This window comes from Akebia trifoliata, chromosome 9 (genome assembly GCF_017979445.1).
Source record: "Akebia trifoliata isolate Shusen 1 chromosome 9, ASM1797944v1, whole genome shotgun sequence".
NCBI lineage: Eukaryota > Viridiplantae > Streptophyta > Magnoliopsida > Ranunculales > Lardizabalaceae > Akebia > Akebia trifoliata.
Genome location: NC_141383.1, coordinates 22,086,994 through 22,109,189, shown reverse-complemented (window position 1 = coordinate 22,109,189; position 22,196 = coordinate 22,086,994). Strand labels below are relative to the sequence as shown.

The following is a 22,196-nucleotide window of genomic DNA, read 5'->3' as shown; positions in this document are numbered from 1 at the left end:
CTCAACTGTCTTCTCTTATAATGGTTAAAGAAAGGGAAAATTACTTGTATGACCCTTACAGAGGGGTTTCTTCCTAAATAGTTCTTGAATTTTGAGTGTTAGCTTGATAGTCCACTTAATCAACTTTTTATACCTTAATGGTCTCTCATTATTGTCAAGGTCACCTCTTTTATTGTTGAACTCACCACTTTTTATTTTCAAGTTCAACATTTTTTATTGTTGAACTCAGACAATTTTTTAAATTGTTGAACTTGACAATAAAAAATATCGATCGTTGTAAAATCCACATGTTTTCGTTTTTAGAGATTTTTCAATTAAACTATATAGAAAGATCGTCTAAAAAACTTGACATTATGACTTATGTAGATTATTTCAAACCAAAAGAATCATTGTTAATCAATTTCCATCGAAAAATGAAATAAAAATTGACAATCCTAATTTTTTAGGTATATCTTCAAAATGCTTGAAAATGACTTCTTCTTCCTTCTCAAATCTTTACGTAAGAATAGTCTCCAAAATTATATTGAAACACCGAAAATCCAATTTTGTTAGATGAAAATGGTGAGTTTGAACGGTTATGACACATTCGACTTTCAATCGTAAGAAATGTGAGAAGTAAGGTTCAGTGACCGATTAGAAAGAAAAATTTTACTAAACGGATTATTAAGAGAAGCCCTAAAACTTAGGGACTAATTAGAAAGAAATCCCTCCACTAGGGTCTTCCAAGTAATTTTCACTAAAAGAAAATATATTCGATAATTTTTTTAATTATTTTTTTTAAAACAAAGAAATGTCCCTTGACTTTTGTTTTGCATGATATACTAACGTAAAATGACCGAATCGTCCTCTGTCAAAATTCTAACCTGTTCTTGCTGTTTCATGGTTGAAGTTGAAGAGAATAGTGGAATTTTAGGTTGAAGATGAGGGATTCTTTGGAAAATTAAGGGTTTTCTGTCAAATGGGAAAACCAAGTGTATTTCAATCATTTTAATTCAATCTATTTTAGAAGACAAGTCGGAAGATTTAGGTTTTGGTAGAACAAGAAAAACCGGATTTTTTTTTTTTTTTTTTTTTGTAGCCATTTAATTCGGATTGGTTTTTTTTTTTTTTTTTTTATAGCAATTTTAAGGCAAACTGAGATGATGCAAACCCTAGATTCCCCATCTTTTCAATCTCCATCTCCGACACTATCAGAATCAAAGCTTCAAACCCCTAATACTAGCTCTTCATCTCTTTCTGCAACACGGCTATGGAGACCTGCAGCACAGAGAAACCTCAGAAATCAATGGTCCAAATTGGTCTCTCATAAGCAACAATGGGTTTCGGCTTCATCGAGTGGAAGATCCCATGCAACATCTCTCGTAAATTTTCATCTCTCTCAGAGGTACTCAGTTTCTGTTATATATGTTCTTCGATCTCTAGTTCTCTATTATTCAAAAATTGGGTTTTAAATTGGGGAATGTTGAATGAGATACTTGCCTGCAATCTCTAATTCTATATAGGTTGTGTTTTAAAAAGAGTGATTTTGGTTCAGAAACTAGGTTTTAAATTGGGGAATGTTGGATCAGATACTTGCCTGCAATCTCTAATTCTATATAGGGTTGTGCTTTAAAATGAGTGATTTTGGTTCAGAAATTAGGTTTTAAATTGGGGAATGTTGAATCAGATACTTGCCTGCGATGGATTTAGGTGTTTTGAGTGATATGCCCAATATTCGATCTAAAGCCTCTCATAAATTGGTCCGGAAACAGGTATTTTTCTTGTCGATGATATATGGTTTTAGCATCTGTTTTAGATTTTTCGATTGTACTCCAATTAACATTGTTGATCTTGTTTATCGATTTTGGTGTGTTTCTTATATCAGAATATAATTATGGTATTACAATTTCTCTGAAAATTGTTCAATGTTTTGAAGATCTAGAACTTTCAATTATATATCTTGCAATGGTTATGAAATTGAACATTTTAGTTTCTTAGCTGTCTCACTTCGTTCACTTTTGCATGCTCAATCATGATCAAAACTTGCCACTTCACTAAAAATTGTAGGTGATTTCAATAATGAATGCAAGCATTTGAGTCCTATACTTGGTGGTAGTCTGGGAGGCACTTAAAGTGCCCCATTCTCAGGTTGGAACAAAAATTAGTATAATTCGTCCCTGCCTACGGATCAGTCTACATTTTTTCACAAATTTTATTTGTGGAGGCCCTTATTCTCATATTTATCGTTTCTTACCTTAATTCCAAATCTACTCCTTGAAAGAAAATAAGTCTCTTGGTTTGGTCTCTAGCAACCATGTAGTCTTGGATGTAGCGCCCCCCCCCCCCCCTTTTTTCAAACCACCTTGGTCTATCTTCTTAGTTATCTGGTTTCTGTTCATTTCCTACCATAATGATGATGCACACATTTTTTATGCTAATTCTTTGAAACTTTATCGATTTATGTCATCACAATGTATGGGTACAATGGCATCTTCTTATTATTAGGGGACAGTGGTTTGGGGAGTTGCATATGGTGTCTTTGCCCATATATGGACTCTATTATGGTAGAAAACATAAATTTGTAGATTGATTCTGTATTATTTTGAACGTTGACCTAAGCCAGGCCAACCTAAATATGACTAGTAAGTTAGTAACTAAAAACTAGGTATTTTTCGTAAATGGTTGATAATTCTGATCGTTGGATGCTTCTCTTCTGACATTCATATCTTTAGTGACATTAACTAATTGATTCTTGTCTCAGGAGTTTCATCAGACCAAGCTTTTATTATCTTACAAGGATATGGTATGTATGCTTTACATTTCAGAAACTGAATTGTAATCTAATTAGTTGGAAGAGTATTGGTAATAAAGTATAATTAGTTGTACTATTTGCTAAAATGGGAGTACTCCATATTGGCATGGGAGACATCATGAACACACTGGGATTCAAGATCCATCATAGATGTGCTATGTTGCATTTTTTACCTTCTAAGAGTGTGAATACCTATGTCAGACATGAGTTAGATTCTGAATTTAGTATGTCATAAATTATGAGTTCTAACTCTATTGAAATTTTCTGTGGAAAATATAACAGTATTTTTTTAGCGATAAGTACATGATAGTGATGTATCAAAAAGAAAAAAATGTTAGAAATAAAAAAAGCAAAGCTAAAAGCAGACACATGGTGACCTTTATATGTGTTTCACAAAGATGGTTCTTACCCTAAAAAAGGGAAGAGAGGTATATTTGTTACATCGGCAATACCTCATGAGTTGAAAAAGAGATAGCTTAGGCTTCAAAAATGTGATGGTTATGTCTGCAAGACACAAATAAAAAAGAGACGTTGGTTTAAAATAATCTGTTGGAGTTCTTTATCCTTAAAGGTTACTGTGAACAAGGAAAGGAATTGATTGGAAATAATCAACTGGAGAGATTAATACTTAGGTTAAAAAGAATTTTACTTTCCAGACATACATTCTGTGAAGTTGCAAAATTTCATACCTACACCTAATCTGAGCTTGAAAATTTCCAACCCAGACCTGGCTTTGATCACTAGAAATGGAGTAATGACACATATTATTGTTTTAAGATTACTAGAAGAAGCATCGAATTTTGGATTTATGTTATATGAAAAAGTGAGATTGGTTTGGTTGAGTCATTAAATCAATCAGATACAGTTTTAGCCCAGTGTTATCAAGATATCTGACTCCACGTAAGTTTCATGAGGGCTAATAACCTCATTTAGCTTCATTTCTTTATGGTTTGAAATATGAATCTTATTTTATGGTAGCGTAGGGTATTGAGATATGTATCTAATATACCACAAATATATGTTAAACACGAGAGGAAAAATGACATACTCTTTTTTAAGAGATTCTATTGCCACGCCAACTTTTGCTAATGCCACCCCAATTCATATGTCAATCACCAAAGAATTAGTACACACAATGGGTGGTGATAGCAAAAGTTGGTGTGGCAATAGAAGCTCTTTTTTTCCCTATCAATAGCCATGGCAATGTATCTCAAACTGGAATTTCCAACACTAATATTTTCAAAAGATTATAGTATCTTTCTTACATGGTTGATTTTTATTTATTCTCTAAGGCAAGTTCGTGCAAATGTATGTCTAGTGCAGAATCAATCAATTTATTGTGGTGTCTTCTTACTGATCTGTCTTATTTACAGGTCGTGGTTGTTTCTCAAATGGTCAATGTTTCTAGCTCCATGCGGTGTTTCCATAAAGGTCCAGCTAGTAGTCCTCTTGTACAATTTTCAAGCCATTCTGAGGATGTGAATGACATGGGCGATGGTGGAGGGATTCCAGCTTACAAGTTTTTGTCAATTTCATATTTTGGTATGCTTAATGTTCTTAGATATCTTCCCTGTTAAGTTGCTGCAATATTGAAGCAGAATTCAGTTATCTATCGAAATCTTTATTGTCCTTTATCCTTCATTTTGAGGAAAGATCCATGAAACAAAACTGTGCTTTGTGTTGCAAAACCATTGGCTTCGTTGATTACTTTTATTTTTAACTTTTTAGTAAACAGTGTAGTGTCTAATATTATGCAACCATAATTCGTATGCCCAAAAACTCAGCGCAATTTCTAGAGTATGTGATAGTTTTTTTTTGAAATATATTATGTTTAGGCAATGTTTGGTTTGCTTCTTGTAGTTTTCTTGAAAGATGTTTTTGTGCCATTTTAAGCTAAAATATTTTCTGAGAACTGCAGGATGCAAACCAAACGGAGCCTTAAAGAATGCAGTTTGGTTTGCTTTCAAAACCATTCTCTTGAAAAATCCCATAATTTAATTTTCTAAAGCAATAGCCCATAATCTCTTTTTATATGTAGATGAATTTTTCTTTTTCTTCCAATGCCCATGGAGCTAATTGCGATACCTGATAAATCTCAGAAAAATTGGCGCAGGAGCTTGTCAAGATGTTTTCTTTAGAACTAATTTTGAAGGTAACGGCTCTTGTTTTCTCTCTATATTGCACGTCTAAGAGATGTTCTGGATCTTCTTTTTACGCATATAGCTCTACTATGTAGCTATTATTTTTTTTCTATCTTATTCTTCTTTGGTTCCTTGTCTTTTTGGGGTATTTATTGGCATGTATAGCGGTTGCTTGTAGTCGAGTTTCTCTCCCTCAGTTTTGAAGTTCCACGAAAAACTGATAGACTAAGTTGGTCAGATGAGCTTTATCCTGGAGAATTTGATGAACTGAGGGTATGCAACCTGTATTCTGAAGAAACTTGTCAACCAGTTCTTCCAAGGATAAATGGTGGGGAGTCCAGTACTCCTACAAAGGTCCCATCTAATCATCAGCTAGACCGTGAGGTTTTAGAGGTACATGACTGCTCAGACTAAGTAATATTCTAGACATCTTGTGAGAGGACACAACTAAAGAGATTTATGTCATCTTCATCAAAGCCACCTTATCCCAAAGATTTGGGGTCGGCCAAACAAATCTTATTCCACCATTCAATTTTGTCCAGAGCCACATCTTCTGTTACAGAAAGTGGTCATAGACATCATCATCAAGTCCTTATCTTATCTTGCATTGAAGTTAGGGCCGTCAACCTAGGCAGGTTGGAGGGTAAACCCAGGCTCAAATCAAGTGGTAGAGCTGTCAACCCGAGCTGAGAGCCTTAGCTCAGTAACCCAAGCTTGAGCTTCTAAACTTGGGTTAGCCCGAGTTAGGTAGTTTTGGGCTGGTTGGGCTCATCGGACAAGCCTAATTTTGTTTTGATTAGTAAAAAAATTGATATCTTAACAAGAAATACAATTAATGTAAATAAAACTTTTATATCTTAAAACAATAAATAATTAAAAAAAAACTTTTAAAATAAATTAAAAATATATGATTAATATAAGAATATGTATACATTATTATATAGCTTTGGGTTCGGGTTGAGCTGGTTGCCCGAACTCTCAACCTGAGTTTAACTTTAATTAAGGTCGGGTTGAATTATTCTAACTCAGACTTAACCCATGTTCTACACAACTCGGCCCAAGCTTGCCCATCAATCGGGTTGAGCTCGGGCAAGCCCACCCAAGTTATAGCTCCAATTGAAGTGAAGGTGCCACCTCAGTGAGGTGGTGTCTGCACATGTGGTAACACCAAATCTAGGATCAAAATGCCACCTCACACTTAAACCCATCCAAAAAAATGTGGAATTGAAGTGAGGAATTTTTATCTTGTGAAGTTAATGGTTTTTCTCATTAGTTCAGCATTAGCCCATAGTACAAGAGTCGCTAGCCGACTAAAATTCCCACATTCACTTCCATGCATATGTTAATACCCACCCTATAACATCCATAATCATAAATATACTTGAATAAGATCTGTCTATAATTCTTTTTCTGATTATCAGATCCAATATTCCCCAACTAATTAATTAATACTCATGATCTATAATCGAAACTTAAACTGGAGTGACTTTTCTTTGTTTGCTGACATTGTTTAAACCTCTATAATTTGAGTTGCAGGTATGCCTAACTACATGGCTTACAGAGGTGAATGTCGATACATACAGGTACAGATGGAAAAAAAAACAGTTGTTTCATTTTATTTATTTTTTGGTGCCACATGACACCATAATTATTATCATGTAAATTCATTGGATTTGTATTTTTATTCTGCATTTGATCTTACAGGGTTGATGAAATTTTTGACATGGTTGGGGAGGAAATGCATGTTAAGTTCTCATGAAGAAGCCTTTACACAAGGAAATTGGAAACAAAAAAAAAAAATTATTGGAGTTTTCTTTGTTCTTCTATTTTAATAGTTATACTAGGAGGGGGCATGTGTAGACGCACATGTATCAATAGGGCGTATCTGTAATTTAAAATATTGATTAAAGGGTTTTTGAATATTACATAGTGAAAAGGATATTTTTTGTAAATTTGAAAATTGACCAATGTGATTCTAGGATTTTGGCTAGACTTTCTTGGTTTTTGACCAAAATGACCTTGATAACATTTAGTTTAAATGTAAAGGTGGGGGTATTTGTGAGATCAAAATTTTGGTGTAGAACAAACTTCCGCCCTGTCTTCTCCCATTATAATAGTAAAGATGTTTCATTTTATTCTGTTTTGGGAACCCTAGTTTTATAAATAGTGTTATAGATCCTTGTTAACTGTAGGAGCTACAAGTAGGTAATTTATGGGAAACAGGAGCAATACAATAACTTGGGAATATATGACATATAGTCGTGATAATCTGACTTAGCCACATGGCATGCACAATCGAAATCCCTGACATGACAGGTTTGGGAACCGTAGATCTACTCTCCTTGGGATACTAAACTGTACTTTTTATGGGGAACCATAGTTATATACCCTAAGAGAGCAGATCTACGGTTCCCGAACCTGTCACATTAGGGATGTCAATTGAGTACGTTAGATTATCACGATTCTATGACATATCTTGTCTGTGGTCTTCTATAAGAGACTAATGAAAATGAACAAAATACCCCCCATACTCCAAAAACCATTGGCCGACTCTCCCAACAAAAAATAAAAAAAGGATCCTTCACCATCAACTTTGGATTGATTCAATGAAAATGAAGTATAATTTTTATCCTATATGAATTTGCAAAATAACTAACGATTGAAAATTATTGTTTTGGGGAAAGAAAAATCAAGAATCGCCAAATAAATTGAAGTTTTTATCGAAAGGTTGAATTATAGATTTTTTTTTTACAGTAGAAGTCATGGTTTATCGCAAGAAAGTCGGAGATGGGGTAGTTCATTTTTAGTAGATCTCTTGCAGAAGACTATGGCAAGGGGTATTCATCATTTGAAAACAGTGATTCAAAAGAGACCTTAATACAAAACGTTTGATGTTGTTAGGTGTTCAATCTTTGGGTGTTATTCCATCATGCAAGCAAGCAGGCTTTAAGTTTCAAAAATGTAAAACAAGGAGGAAAAGTCAGTTTTGAATGCTTGACATGTAAGAGGAACTTTATATTACAGAGCTGCTATTGCCACAACAACCTTTACTAATGCCACACCAATTCCAATTTGTATACCAAAGAATTGTACACAGTTGGTGAGGCGTTAGTAAAAGTTGGTGTGACAATAGTAACTCTCTTATATTATCATACTAACTTCTCCTGACAAATAAATAATAAAAATTCTTCTCTAAAGAAACGCTTCGTGAGAACTTGTTCAAATAGACAGACTTTGAAATTTGTTCCACTCAATGAGAATATTTTCCAATCCAACAGGACATGAAGATGATTTTTCTCATTTTCTATCCGTGTACCCAAATTTCAAATGACATGATGAAGTCATCACACATTTACACCACCTCCAAAACCACTTATGATATTTGTGGCCCACTAATATTATAGAGATTTAGTCCATCACCCCTTTGTGGGGGCGTACAACCATGGTTTCAAAACTCGTTTTGATGTCTCGAACGAGTTTTCCGATACATTTGAGTTGTCTCATTCAACAATGACAAAAACAAATCTCGTCCGATATGTTTGACTTGTCTATCTATCTCGTTGGTGGACAATACCAAGACATATCAGACGAGTCATCTCGATCTCGAACAATATTTAAAACCATCCCTACAACACCATAAAACCAAGCTGATTGGTGATTTCTAGACCTTTGATTCAAGTCCCTAAAACCATCAATGACATACTACTATGTTTAAATTCTAAAACCATATAGAGCCAATGAGCCTATTTTTGGTGTGCTAAATCCACCAAGATGTGGGGCCAGGCTGAAAAGATTTTTTTCCCAAAAAATGAAAACCCCCCTTATAAAAAGATCTTTAGAGAGAGACAGTTTGAAAGATTGAGGGAGATGACTCATCACAAAAAACATTAATTAGATTCTTTTTTCTTTGAATCTTATCGAGGATGACACATGGCATTACACTTGTCTAAGACCAATTAATATTTAATGGCGCTGAGATCACAACAGGACTGTCCTTTTTCACCCTTTATTTTAAATTCTTTTGGCTAAGTAACTGTCCTTTTCTTTTTAAACTTTGCAGAACGACAAACTGGACCACCAACCACTAAATATTCTCTGTTTCAGGTGATTCGAATCTTCTCTTCAATTAATAATTAAGATTCTAAAGTCAGAATCAAACAAACATAACTGTCATTCAACAGTCAGAATTCCTTCAATAAAATGATTTGTTTCATAAAGTAAGAGAAAAAGGACAAAGATCCTTCTGTCCCATTCAATCCAACTCACTCAACCATAACTACCACTTTTTCTTTCTATAACTGGAAACAAAATCAGCTTGTCTTTTACCTTTCTAAGAAACAAAAATGAGCCCCAGTGACCTTAACCTTTATAATAATAAAAAGGACATTGAAGCTTCTCTACTTTTCTCTTTCAACCCATAAAAGAAATTTTTATTCAAAGGCGCATGTTAGTGTAAACAAGTCAAGGAGGTAATGTGCAATATGTAAAGTTTCAATAATACCTCCAATAGTATAGGATTCATCATCTTCAAGATGCATCTCTGCTGCTTATAAAATAATAATAATAATAATAATAAATTAAAAATATAGATGAATCCCGTGCCGATCATTCTTGGACAAAATATATGTGAGAATATAACCGTGTCGCTTACCATGATTTCTTGAGAAAAATTGATGGTGATGCCATCGTTCTTCCTGCGCTTTTGCAAAATGAAAGCTAACTGAAATCTCCTTAATTTAAATAAAAACATGTACAAAGAGCTACATATATACTGACCAAAAATGACATTGACGGCCTCAACTTGAAAACATTGGGAAGCCTTGATTACACAGGAATAAACCCAAAAAATCCAATTACTTTTTGTCCAGCATTTCCCTCTTTTGTGCTTTTAATAATGTTCACGTGGGTGCGTGTGCCGCCATAAAAGTTAAAAGACATCGTGAGAGGCACATGAGAGATAGACCAATGATTAAAAAAGGAGAAGGGGATCATAATAACGATCAAAGAGAGAGACATTGTACCCCCTCGGGAAGGTTTCTAGGCATTGCAACTGCAGTGACATATCTCTGGGGGCATGTTTTCTGTGCGGTTACGGCTGCATCAGAGGAAGATGAGGTCTCAGCCCCATCCCCATGGCCCCTACCGTGGAATTTGGCAAAACGATTGATGACGGAAAACCTCTCCAGATCCTGGCATTCCACTCTTACGTCCAAGATCGATGCCCTCTTATCCAACCTGCATCAGCACAAGAAAGTATTATACAAAAGAATAATATGGAGAAAACAAATGGTCGACTGAGCTAATCAATGTTTTTCTTTTCTTTTTTTTTGTTCTTACTTCTTTTATTGGATGATTTATTTTTATTTTTATTTTTGGTTAAGCAAGCAAGGGTATAGGGGTTAATGAAGGTGAAGGTGGATTGGATCTGAATCTAGGTCATGGGATCAATTTTCCTCAAGCCTTTACTACTTGGCTAAGTGGCACCTTCTTATTACCACTTAGCAACCTAGTCAACCAACCCAACTGGACCTAACTTGATACAACCTGAATTGCATTCGGACTGTTAGAAAAATTGGGCCGGACTCAGGCTGACCATATCAAGCCAGCCTCGGGTTGGGTGGGGCTTGGGTTGAGAACCTCAAGGCTCATATAGGCTCGGCACCCATTGACTTATGCCACTAATAAAATGAGTCTCATAAAAAGAGTTAAAACCCAACTGGCTACATAAATTCCTCGATGATTGGATACAAATCTAAGGAAAAACTAACCACTATGAAAAGCGAATATTATAAGTTGGTGCTCCTTTTTCCATTGATTTGGTAACTAATTAATAAAACCGTTTACCATCCCAAACACCAACGACCAAGTTTCTTGGGGAGTGATGCTAAGGCCCAACACCACTTTAAGCATCTAGGTATTGCTAGTTACTTTGAGAGATCAAAGCATTGTTCTAGGTAGCCATAGCAACCATCTCACAATCACATTCAATTTGAACTTAGTAATTATTTGCAACACTTACTGATAAAAGATATTCCTACTTTTCATATAAAAATCTATCTCCATAAACATATTCAGCCTAAAAACAGTAAAGATCAAACAAGCAAAATTATAATAATTCAATTTTTCAGAAACTAAAACCATTGGCTATATAGTGCATTCTATTGATAGTGTTGCTCTTTACTACATAGTAGCTCCATAAGCATTACATTAAAGTAATTCTAAGTTTTAGTAGTCAAGGTGCCAGCTTTGTAAATTGAAAGTCTGTGAGTGAATAATGTGGAATGCATAGACTAGGGCAATACCCTCCACCCACTAGCCTATCAAAAAACTAAAATAGGTAAAAGAGAGAAGAAAAGAAGAAATTCCCATTTTTAGCAGTCAGGGAGCAGCTTCATATCACCATATCCTCTGACCATTCAGTAACAATAGATTTAGTTACTCAAAAGATGAGTGAAAAGACTGATGTAAATTAGAAATACGATAGTGCACTCATGCATAACAAAGACAAGCACACCATTATTGAAATCAAAAGCTTAATATCAAAGACTCTCATCTGTCTTGTTTACGTGTGTATTTAGAGAAATTAACCAAGCAGCACGTTACTTAGCTAGTCTATGTATTAATGGTGAATCTAGGAAATTTGATATTAGTGACTTATGTACTCATCTTGTTCAAATCCTCGATTAGGGATAGAGGAGGTAGAGTGTACCTAAGATTGTAATTGGTTGTTTTCTGGTTGGGGTCTGCTGTAACCCCGCTTACCATTCCGGAAAAGAAAAAAAAAAGGATGTGAATTGAAGTAGTGGTAGCTGATATGAAGATAATTGAACTAAAAATACATAGGTTTTTCCACGCCCCAATTGACCCCCCGGAAGAATATGTGCTTCTAAAAGATCTTTCATACTGTGCCCAATCCCAAAGTTAGTTCTATACATCTGACCAGCTATCATGAAAAGAATTGCAATAGCTAAATGATGATAGATAGAATTGTATTGAGGAATAGATCCATTTAGTCAACCCCAAATATATGTGATAATGTCTTTGAAAACGAGAATTATGGATATGAGTCTTCAGTGTATGAAAAAGAATCCAAATGGTCATGGTGCAATGCAGCGCTGAGGTCGTGAGAATGTTTCAAAGTTTCATTAACCAAAACATTGCCTTGAAATGAGATTTTAAACCTTGGTAGTGAGTTCAAGTCCAGCTTACTCATCAAAAAAAAAAAAAAAAGGAAAAAGAATTTAGTCAGGGTACACTGGCTGATGTAAAGAAAGATAGTTGTCAAATAGGACTGGGCTAGTGCAATTCATGAAAAATGGCAGTGACCCTTAAAAATTCTAGGATAGGAGGCTAACAAATACGAACGCAAATCTAAATAAAATTGAGACTCGGTACTCAAAGCATTGTTGCGCAGGTCAGTGGAATATCTATTAATTACCTTTAAGATAAAAAATACCACATAATGCAGACTCTTGAACTGGGCTCTTACCTCAACATATCAGTTTCCAGCGTCTTTGCTCTATCAATTAAGTCTTCCACAACTTTTGAGAAATACTGATCACCTATTCTCTCTGAAGCTTTGGACTTCCCAGATGTCCTGAATGAAAAAGGAAAACAAAGCGATTGAATTTCAGAGAGACAAGCTCCTCTAAATATGACTGTAGGTATTAAAATCAGTAATAGATTTTTTCCATTTACACTTATAGCATATTTTTGAGCTGGATTCACAGAAAAAAATTTCATCATTTGCTCACTCGTGTCAAAACAAAGCAAACTTATGCATGTAGTAATTGAGCCCTGAGATGGTGTGGAATTCTCATTCCCACATGCACAGAGGCCCAATGATCAAAATGCACCATTATGAATCCGTATAACATTCACATTTAAGCCTTCAAGAGCAGTTCTTACATGTTTCCATTTTCAGGGGGCCCACGTGAATCACTTCCTGGATAAGAGATGAGGCTGCATGCATCCCCTAATGCTAATTTTGCAATGAAGTATGTCACACTCTCATAGTCTGAAGTAGCGTCTAGAGAGAGGATTGGTGCTGGTGCGGGACGAAGGAGTTGCTGCATTAACTGTGTTGTCAGGACAAGCCTTCTATGTGATCGAAGCATCTGTTGTCCATCTTCAATCATCATAGCTTCATCTTCCACCTAGAACCAGAAATCAGCCATTAGAATTCCTGCCTGATCATCTATATCCAGCGAATATTGTAAAAGAATAATCAAAATTCTATAAAGTCGTCCTTTGAATTACGAGCCCACCTTCTCAATAAGCCGACATGCAGCTTGAGCCCAGTCTTGTTCCAAGATGCTGTAAATAATAAACAATGTGTACATCAATAAAAAAACATCAAACTTATCAAGAACCAATACAAAAAACTTCAAACAATAATACTATACATAGAGTTCTCAAAAATATGTGTTCAAAAAATTAGGGTAATTAAGACAACCTACCTGATATTTTGAAGCCTTTGGGAACCATGTGTCACTTCTTTATGCCATGATAGAAGCTCTGATGTTTCACTTTTACGCTTCTTTGGTCCCACAATAGCCAAACTTTGGTCAGGGAACTCTGGAGGCAAAGAATAAGGGAGGGACAAGCGCTCACTGGCTGCCAAGGCAGTGGTTGCACTTTTCCACACCATACCAACCTGACTGGCATCAGCAGCATTTGTTTGCTCTGTTGATGTATGTGCATGTGTACTCTCAGGAGGCTTACCGAAAACAAACTGTTGTTGAACAATTTTCCCTGTTTTACGTGTATCGTACATCGGCAGCTGTTCCCCATTTTTGAAATTTCCATACTGCTCAAACCAGGAGGGTGCCATCTGTGGATTAACCTGGGAAGGTTCAGATGGAACAGATGTATTACTAAGATGATTAGAATGAATAAAAGAATTGCTTTGACCACGTGCAACCATATCTTGAGAAGGTACATCTCCTGGAACATTTTGAGAAGATGTGTTTGTGAGTTGTTGATCTTCTCTTGCCTCTGAAGAAAAGCTTAGCATTTTGCTATTGCCAGAAGTGTGTTCATTATCCAGATTATCTCTGACCATTGTACTGTATCCATATAATAACGGTGGTCCTGCTTTAGCAGCCTGAAGTGGAGTATCCGGACCACTATCTGCTCCTTTAAATCTCTTAACAACTCTCTTATTTGGATCAGTCTCAGCACCCTTCATGGCTTGCACTTGGTGTAGTAGGGAGTAATTTCGATGTGTACCATGAGTCGGTTTCAAAGAACGGCCAAAGGCTTCAATATCACTGTTGGAAGCGACAGAGTTCTGAAGAGATACACGCTCTGTTTGGGAACCAGAAGCAGTGGCATTTTCATTGGAAAGATGCGTAGTTGAAGAAGATTCTTTCCCTTGAAATGCATCAGATGTCTGTTGAATTAGATTAACTTTCTCAGATTGTATCTGTTGCCAAGAACTTTCTTTCTCAGGCTGCTCTTCCACATATGCGAAGGGCTGAGAGTTAACCGTACATGTAACCCCCTCAGACAGGCCATTTCCTGCTGTCCTGATATCCTGATTATCTGGCTTTTGGGTGACCCATGAGTTTTTTTCCGAACTTTTATTTGATGCATTAGTGGATTGAAGACGCTGCTGAGGCGATACATTGGCCCATACGTTATGCAACATTGTTGAAAACGCACCATGTTGAGACATGCCTGACGTGACAGAAGGATGAGAGACGGGCACAGCGTCCGAGACTGAGAGTTGTTGGCCCGGGCTTCTTAGGTGGGATGAGTTGGTACTAATCGAGTGGGAATCATCTGCAGGGGCGACAAGATTCGAAGGTGGAATCCTGCTAGATGCACCAGGCAATAATGCCTGAGCAGATTGATCAGCTACTGCTCCATTACGAGTGTCATGTGTCTGTCTAAAATGAGAAGCAAATCTATCAAAAGAAATGCTCATAGACTGGTCAGTCATTACTTGTCCACTTGGACTGGACATGTGTTGATGTTGCAGCTGATTTCTTGGAAAAGCAGGAGCAGATGAGGGGCTCCCCTGCGTGTTTGAGTGTGAGGTCTCACTGCCTCTGTGCCCTGAAATACTGGATCTATTATCCCAATGTTCTCTTTGAGACATTCCACCACTGAAAGACTGCACGGCGGATGTGGGAGATGACCATCTCTGACCCTTCTCTGAATTGATATTATTTGCTTGTGAGGAATTCTGAGAGAAGGCTTGGTTTGAAAGATGCATCCGTTGAGATGGAGGGGCCAACCGTAAACCAAAACCTTGGGGAGAAGAGAACTTATTCTGCTGAAGATGAGCAGCGGATGTATCAGCACCCGGTTCAGGCATCTCAGATGAAGGTTCGCGGTCAAAAGAACCCAAGCGGTTTGGCGTGCTGTGCTCCCTTGGTCGGTCCACCTTATGGAGTAGTTCAAGCATATTTTGACTGCCATTGTGAAAATATTAGAGTAATAACTTTTATTAGTAAATAATAAAATTTCAAAGTGTAAAGAAGTAAAAAATAGCACAATTTAATATTATCAGCCACCTTGTCTGATCAGGCATTTTGTTTGGGACAAAAAAGCCAGCTGATCCATCAACAGAACCAGATACATTAGATCCATAGCCTGGAAGAACACCTCGTTTTGCATTTCCTTGAAAATCAGTTAAGTGCCCCTGTAAATCAAAGACCATTAATAATTTCCAGCCAACAAAAAGACTCAGAAAAGTTATAATCCCTAACTAATAGTCTCAAGTCCCTCGTTCACCTTTTCCATATCAATGGCTTTGTCACGAACATGACCACCAAACTTTGAGTGCCCAATATACCCTTGTTCATGACTCTTCAATCCTCGAGAAACCTGTTGGGACAGAGGCTGTGTATTCGTGACATGTTTTGCCGTGTCTGCAGGATCCACATTTACCTCCAAATTTCCCATTGGATGATGCTGAAACCTGCGAGGCCCAGTAGCTTTACGACCAATCTGACTGGTGGACTTTTGGTTGCCACCAGCCATAGCACGAGGATCATTTGCACCTAACCACATATTTTGTCTCTGACCCCCTCCTGGAACAGTATGCTGTAATTGTTTAGAGTTGTGGCCATCATTGTAGATTTCTTTCTGTTGGTAGTTTTCGAGCTTCTTACCATATTTTTCACCTGAGACCCGGTCAGAATTATTTGATGATGATTCCAGTACTCGAGGACCCTTTTTCTGCTGATCTTGATACCTGCCAACACTCTCGTCGCCTTTATATTCCACAGAAGAATCAACAACTTGCTTCCCATAGTCAAGAGTTTGACTATTTGGGAATTGTTGACTCATTTCTTGATTGGTCTTCATAGTGCTTGGATTTGGTACAGAAGTAAAATTACTCATATGAGTGTCTTCTCTGTTGACTTGTAGGCTACCATCAGTCTTCCACATACTAACACCATGATCCATTCCCATATGCATCCCTCTCTTGTGATCATTTCTCTGAGAAATTTGTGAAGTGTTTTCATTCTCGCGGATCTTCAACGTATCATCTCCAGAAGATAGTGACTCATTAATATTCCAACCATTTGGTTTAGAAGAAGGTGGTGCACTACCAAAATTATACGAGGGCGTGCTCTGTCGATGGATCCAAGAACCCTGCACGTTCTGAGCATTTAATTCAGTTTCTGCAGAATGTGAAGCATTTCCTGCCCAGGTACCTTCAGAAACATTTTTAAGGGCCATGGGAGGTTGAACTTGACGACTCGCATCAGTATATTGTTGCTTTGGTTGAAGACTCCGATCAAGCCACCTGTTAGCTTCCTTGGGAGATTGATGATTCTGTTCTTGGGAGGTGTTGGGCTGAAACTTCTCACTCTGTTCGTATGAAAATTTGATGCCAGGTTGCTGAAAACCATGAATGCTTTGACCACTCGGACTCATATTCGCATCATCAAACAGAGGAAGAGGTTTTGATGTTAAAGAAGAGGAACTCTGAAAGTTGTTATCGACCCAATTTGTTTGCTGCTTCTCACTGTCGACAAACGGCGTACGTTGATTTTCAATTGGCAGTTGTTCTGTCTTCTGATAACTCAAGCCACTCCACTCATCTTGCATACCAGTGTCACTACTAGAAGCTTCTGCTACAGCAGACTGCATTAAAGCACTCCAACTCCCACTCTGAATGGAAGGTAATGAGTTGAAGAAATCTGTGCCTTCCAAGGGACTCCCAGAGCCTCCTGTACCCATGATGCCGCTTCTACCAAAAGATGAATCCCAAAATTTGTCATCTGTATTGAACAAAATCCTCTCTTCTGTTGGGTCAAGGCTAACCAAACCCTGAGAAGGGACAACTTCTGTCGTAGAATTTTCCTGCAAGTTTCCCGACCAAGCTGACGCATTTCTCGTCAGTGAAGTCCCTTGATGGAAGTTTGTTGATAGAACACCAGCATTTTGACCTTGAATAGGCGAATACAAATTTTTCCCTTGAAATCCCTGCTGTTTAGAAACCAAAGTACCATCTTGCATGCTTTCCTGATCTTGAAATACGGCACACTGATCCTCTTGAAAAGAGTTATTTAAGGATGAATGCATCATAGCATTCCCTCCTTGACTACCGCCTGCCTTGGGTAACATATCGACACGATCACGAGTAATTCCTTGGAGATGAGGAAAATGATTCAACATGCCTCCTGTGTTAGCGATAGGAGTACCATATAGAGACTGATCGAGCTGTTGAGGAACCATCCCCATTGAACGTAGAATCTGACCTTGGTGATCATTCGAAAAGCTAAGCCCATTAGGAGTTCCTTGCACAGCAGAAGATCCACCTCGCTGTCCCCAGTTCACATTACCAACCATAAGCATTTGTGTGGTATTCGGTAGTTTAGAGTCACCTCCCATAAGCTCTCCTGGCCAAAAATAGTTGGAAGTGTCACGAATAGGCATGCCATTGATCAGTGCCGGTAACTGACCACTAGATCCTTGCTTTGCAAAGGCAGACATCTGGTTCACTGGATTCGATTGCCTTGCTTCCTGGCTTATGTGCTGAAGTTGCTGCCGTGATTGAAGTTCTTGCAATTGCTTGAACATAAGTTGCTGTTGCCATAACTGCATGTCATTGAGGCCTGACTCCTGACTTTGCCGAGGTTGTGGCATGACTGGTTGTTGACCCCTCATAAGCTGTTGTTGACCACCAAGGAAGTCAAAACTAATAGGAGCCTCAGCAGTTTCCAACCTTTCTGAATTTCTTGTCAGGTCGGGATTGTGTTCAGGAGCATTCCCTTGCTGTGATTCGAGAATAGACAAGCCTCTCGATGTTAAATTATGCCGATCAGATATGGTATTCTCTCCCAAAAACTCTGCCCGATTCTGCCTCGTATGCAAACCTTGGTGTTCGTGCATAAAGCCATTCAAGTTCAATTGATGGTTTCTAGATTGGCTTTTGGCAAACTCGGGCCTCAGAGATAATTGTGTAAGATTCGCGCCAATGGGTATATCTAAGGAATGCCTGCCATTTCCCCTCTCAGAATCTGCAAACACCAAAAGAAAAGGAAAGTAACTTCTCGATGAGCAGGAAATATGTAAAGTTCAAAATGATAATAATAATTAGATGTCGGATGAACAAAAACACAAATTGGCTGAAGATAATCAGATTAGTTAAGCCATTATGAGGAGCACTCATGAAGAATTTAATGATACAAAAGACAATATATGGTAAACTGATCAAATCATCAATACCTGATTGATGTAAACTGTAATTCGTCTGATTGGAACTAGGGGATGCCCCAATTTGTCCCTGGTTTCCAATCCATGGATTCCTATTTAGAACCGGCCAGTTCCCGCTTGCAACTTGAGACTGTTGTTCACCCTGAGACAAGTTGTCTTGCTCAAAGAAATTGTGGACCTTGTCTGCAACTTCGTTACCAGGCATAGATAATCGAGCCAACAAATTATCCACAGTTGATCCTTTTGTCGGGGAAAACTCTACCTGAAAATGAAAAAATCATTCTTGTGATTCTATTGAACATGAATATGAAACTCTGAACAGTATTTAATCTTTAACATAAGTTTGTCCAAAAGTGTGTACAGCAGCTTACTTCTTTCTGTACATGTCGGTGTTCCTGATAGTTCTACGTTCAAACCCTTGAAACTTTCTCCTGCTGAAGATCAGCCCAATAAATCAACATAGGCTGAAATGAGCATTACATGGTGACCAAGTTTCAACTATCACAATATATTACTTTTTTATCAGTAACGAGAATCTGCAGATCTTATACGCAATATGCACTCTTCTTCTTGTTTTGTGAGAGTATTTAGAGGATATGCAAATAATGGTGCAAAGCAATATCTGCATCAAGAAAAACCTTACACTCCATCTTTTCAATTTTCCTACTTCATCCACAATTTACATGGATCTACAGAAAACTACGATGTGCAACAGCTAGAACCTCCAAATGAAATTGTTTGTTGGCATACATGTTTCTTTGTGGTAGAATTCTTGACTATGGATCATAAACCCTTAAAAAAATGTGATGTTAAAATGAGGACATTGAAGACACAACGGGAGGAAAGGGTACATTAGCAAGCACGAAAGGAAATGAAAGTAGATGTAAGTACATTGCAAAAGCTTGAGTTCAAGTGTGCAACTACCAAAATTAAACAGAAATCTATTCAAATGGTCAAAAAAATATGGTATTATAAAAATGAAATACCAACCATGAGAAGTGGGTTTTGGGCTAGACCCATAGCTCAATTGATTTGACACATTGCAAAGCAAATTTGAGGTCGTGAGTTCAAGTCCTGCTTACCCATCCCAAAAAAAAAAACATGAGAAGTGGGTTTCTTTCCCTACACAATGGAGAGATCAACTCACACATAGAAAGGCAGCATTAACAAGCCCCCGTAGACGAAAATTTAAACCAAAGTTAAGTCTATGTGTGATAATATCACAGGCAGGGGATCAAAACCCCACTTTCACATTCTAACTGATGATCATATCACTGCTAGGGTCATTCATGTGACTTTTGTTGTTTAGACAAACCTAGTGGTGAATAAGTAAACCATTTACAATTGCTTCGTAGCTTTGTCAGAGAAATTTGCGCTCACTTTTTATCCCCATTTTACACTCCATGTTGTTTCCCAAAATTGTTTTGTCGTTCTTTCAGAGTTGGCAGATCGAAGCATTTTCTTCCAAAGAAAGGATCCTTTGGAACTTGGTTCCATTTGCTATATGTTGGGAAACTTGAAAAGAAAGAAACAACAGAACATTTAAAGGAATAGATCACTCCTCGCAGGAAGGTATGTCAAGTATTATTAGTCTTTTAGTTACGTTGTGCAAAATGTTTAAAGAATATAAAAGGAAATTTAGGAGGCAGTTTGTTGTATGTGATGCATTGTAGGGAGGCTCTTGTTGCTTTGTAGGCACCTCTCCCCAACCTCGACTTTTTTCTTCTTCTAAGAAATCTTCACTTATCAAAAGAAACTAAAAAACAAAACAAAAATACGCCTTCAAACCTATCATTAAAAAAATTCTCTTGACAAGGGTTGAACCCACAACTCCTTTCTTAAATGAAGATCTTTAGCCTTTCAGCATATGGGATTTGTGTCCTGTTTTGTTTCGCCTCTAATTCCAACTAACAAGCGTGTTCCTTGTATTCAGATGACTTAGCAAGTTAAGGATTTTATGAGATTTCTAGTTCTAAATGTGTTTGGGAGCAAACAAAGAATGGGACTTCACGTGAATAATAAATTTGAACTCAAACAAGCTATAATCAAGTATCTGAAACTGACAAGTATAACTCCCAGATTTACAGAAACAGAAATCTTCGTTCCTCAGACAAAAATTGGGGCATAGAAGCAGCAGTTAAGCACAAAAAAAAAGTGCTCCTCTCAATCACTAACACAAGCAAGCCAACATAGATGCAACCAACACCGCCACGTCATACCGCTCAAATTCAATAAACAACCCAATTTCAAACCCTATACCTACAAAACACAAACCTTTAAAACAAATTACACCAAGAAAGCAAAAAAACTTAAACAATTTTCCATAACATACAGTTAATTTCCAGAATCCGCCATTTCTAACATAATTCCAGCGAGATCAAAGCCAAACACCCATAATTCCAACTAAAATCCATCATTAGGTTAAGAAAACGAAACCAAACTAGAAAACGAGCTGAAACAGAGATTCTAAACAGCGAAAAACAAACAAATAAGCTAAAACCTTAACAATAACCATTATTGGACTGGAATGGCGATCCGATGAAGAAAATTAGGGTTTCAGAGCGGATAAAAGTGGACTTACTTTGTCTTCGAAGGTCCTCTAATGGAGATCGAAATCAACACTGGCTTCTCTAAGTTAGGGTTTCTCTTCGATGGAGAAAAAATGCCTCTTTTTTTGGTTCGAGCTCTGCGATGGAGATGTTCTACATATCAGAGAGCGAAGATAAAGTGATCGACATTTTGCGAAAATTTCAACGAACATAGGAACAATCTCTAGGCTCGGGCCGAACCTTAGGTTTGTTACCGAAGCTAAATTGGTTTGGTGTCCGAAGCTGATGATATTAATAAATAAAATACAGATTAAAAATGAGTATATGATTCAATGCGACGGGGACCACTGAAATGAAGTGAGACCACACGCCAAAATGAAATGTGGCGCGTTTTGGGCTAATAAGACAATGAATATTAACGTGATTTAGATGTACCTCCTTGTATTTTGATCAATATTAGAGATACCCCTGTGTTTCTAAACTAATGACAAGTCCCTTTTTTACTAGTGCTGCAACTCGGGTGGGTTGGCTGGGTTGGGGATCAACCCGTGCCCATGCCCAACTTGACTCGACCCACCCCGAGCATGAAATGCTCAGCCTAAGCTAAATCCAACTTCGATTGGTCTGGTTAGCTCATTCCTTATCGATATTAGATAATTTTGTAATGATAATAACTTATATATAGATAAGTGGTAAGTAAAACAAATATAAAATTTACAATTATTTATCTTAAAAATATATTTAAAAAACAAAGGTATTTTAAAAATATAATCATATTAAGTTTGGGTTCGAGTTCGGGCAACCCGATGTCTATGCCCGAATCCAACACGGTTTGGTTCAATCAAAATATTTTTCACCCCTAGCTAATTGTACTCTAACTTGACACAAGTTCGGTTGAACCCATCGGGTTTAGGTTTGGCTTGGCCAACTTGCAATCCTATTTTTTTACATAAATGCCCTTATATTTAACCTCTGCCAAAGCCCATTGATTTTTTTTTTCCATAAACATTGTCTTCAAGTTTTTTCAATCTCTAT

The 22,196-nt window shown here is 37.3% G+C and overlaps 2 protein-coding genes across 9 annotated transcripts; one reads left to right on the top strand and one right to left on the bottom strand.

Annotated features, from left to right (window-relative positions):
• The first annotated feature begins 842 nt into the window (after positions 1-842).
• On the top strand, positions 843-7,067 carry LOC147394680 (uncharacterized). 4 transcript variants are annotated; one of them, XM_086454437.1, is made up of 8 exons: positions 854-1,384; positions 1,667-1,751; positions 2,741-2,782; positions 4,165-4,333; positions 4,891-4,943; positions 5,098-5,325; positions 6,469-6,515; positions 6,637-7,067. In XM_086454437.1, the coding sequence occupies exons 1-8, from the start codon at positions 1,140-1,142 to the stop codon at positions 6,689-6,691; spliced, it is 924 nt and encodes a 307-aa protein (XP_086310563.1). In that variant the 5' UTR covers positions 854-1,139; the 3' UTR covers positions 6,692-7,067. The 4 variants fall into 4 exon arrangements, with proteins under 4 accessions (XP_086310564.1, XP_086310563.1, XP_086310565.1 ...); XM_086454439.1 differs by having other exon boundaries at positions 1,263-1,384; positions 1,633-1,751; XM_086454440.1 differs by having other exon boundaries at positions 1,265-1,384; positions 1,690-1,751.
• Positions 7,068-9,642: 2,575 nt separating this feature from the next.
• On the bottom strand, positions 9,643-21,352 carry LOC147394679 (uncharacterized). 5 transcript variants are annotated; one of them, XM_086454004.1, is made up of 11 exons: positions 21,194-21,352; positions 18,984-19,046; positions 18,625-18,874; positions 16,056-18,416; positions 15,676-15,974; positions 15,456-15,583; positions 13,392-15,353; positions 13,200-13,248; positions 12,841-13,088; positions 12,422-12,529; positions 9,643-10,167 (listed from the first exon to the last, which is right to left on the bottom strand). In XM_086454004.1, the coding sequence occupies exons 3-11, from the start codon at positions 18,815-18,817 to the stop codon at positions 9,933-9,935; spliced, it is 5,583 nt and encodes a 1,860-aa protein (XP_086310130.1). In that variant the 5' UTR covers positions 18,818-18,874; positions 18,984-19,046; positions 21,194-21,352; the 3' UTR covers positions 9,643-9,932. The 5 variants fall into 5 exon arrangements, with proteins under 5 accessions (XP_086310130.1, XP_086310126.1, XP_086310127.1 ...); XM_086454000.1 differs by having other exon boundaries at positions 15,676-18,416; XM_086454001.1 differs by having other exon boundaries at positions 15,676-18,416; positions 18,984-19,110; positions 21,194-21,346.
• Positions 21,353-22,196: the final 844 nt, after the last annotated feature.

Excerpts from the sequence above, each read along its gene's own strand:
- LOC147394679 (XM_086454000.1), bottom strand. The coding sequence starts at position 18,817 with ATGCCTGGTAACGAAGTTGCAGACAAGGTCCACAATTTCTTTGAGCAA. Across the intron at positions 18,417-18,624 it reads TTACAGTTTACATCAATCAG|ATTCTGAGAGGGGAAATGGC; the intron begins GTATTGATGATT and ends TGGTGTTTGCAG. Across the intron at positions 12,530-12,840 it reads CCCCCTGAAAATGGAAACAT|GACATCTGGGAAGTCCAAAG; the intron begins GTAAGAACTGCT and ends TTTTTCATTCAG.
- LOC147394680 (XM_086454437.1), top strand. The coding sequence starts at position 1,140 with ATGATGCAAACCCTAGATTCCCCATCTTTTCAATCTCCATCTCCGACA. Across the intron at positions 4,334-4,890 it reads TTTGTCAATTTCATATTTTG|AAAAATTGGCGCAGGAGCTT; the intron begins GTATGCTTAATG and ends GATAAATCTCAG. Across the intron at positions 4,944-5,097 it reads CTTTAGAACTAATTTTGAAG|CGGTTGCTTGTAGTCGAGTT; the intron begins GTAACGGCTCTT and ends TGGCATGTATAG.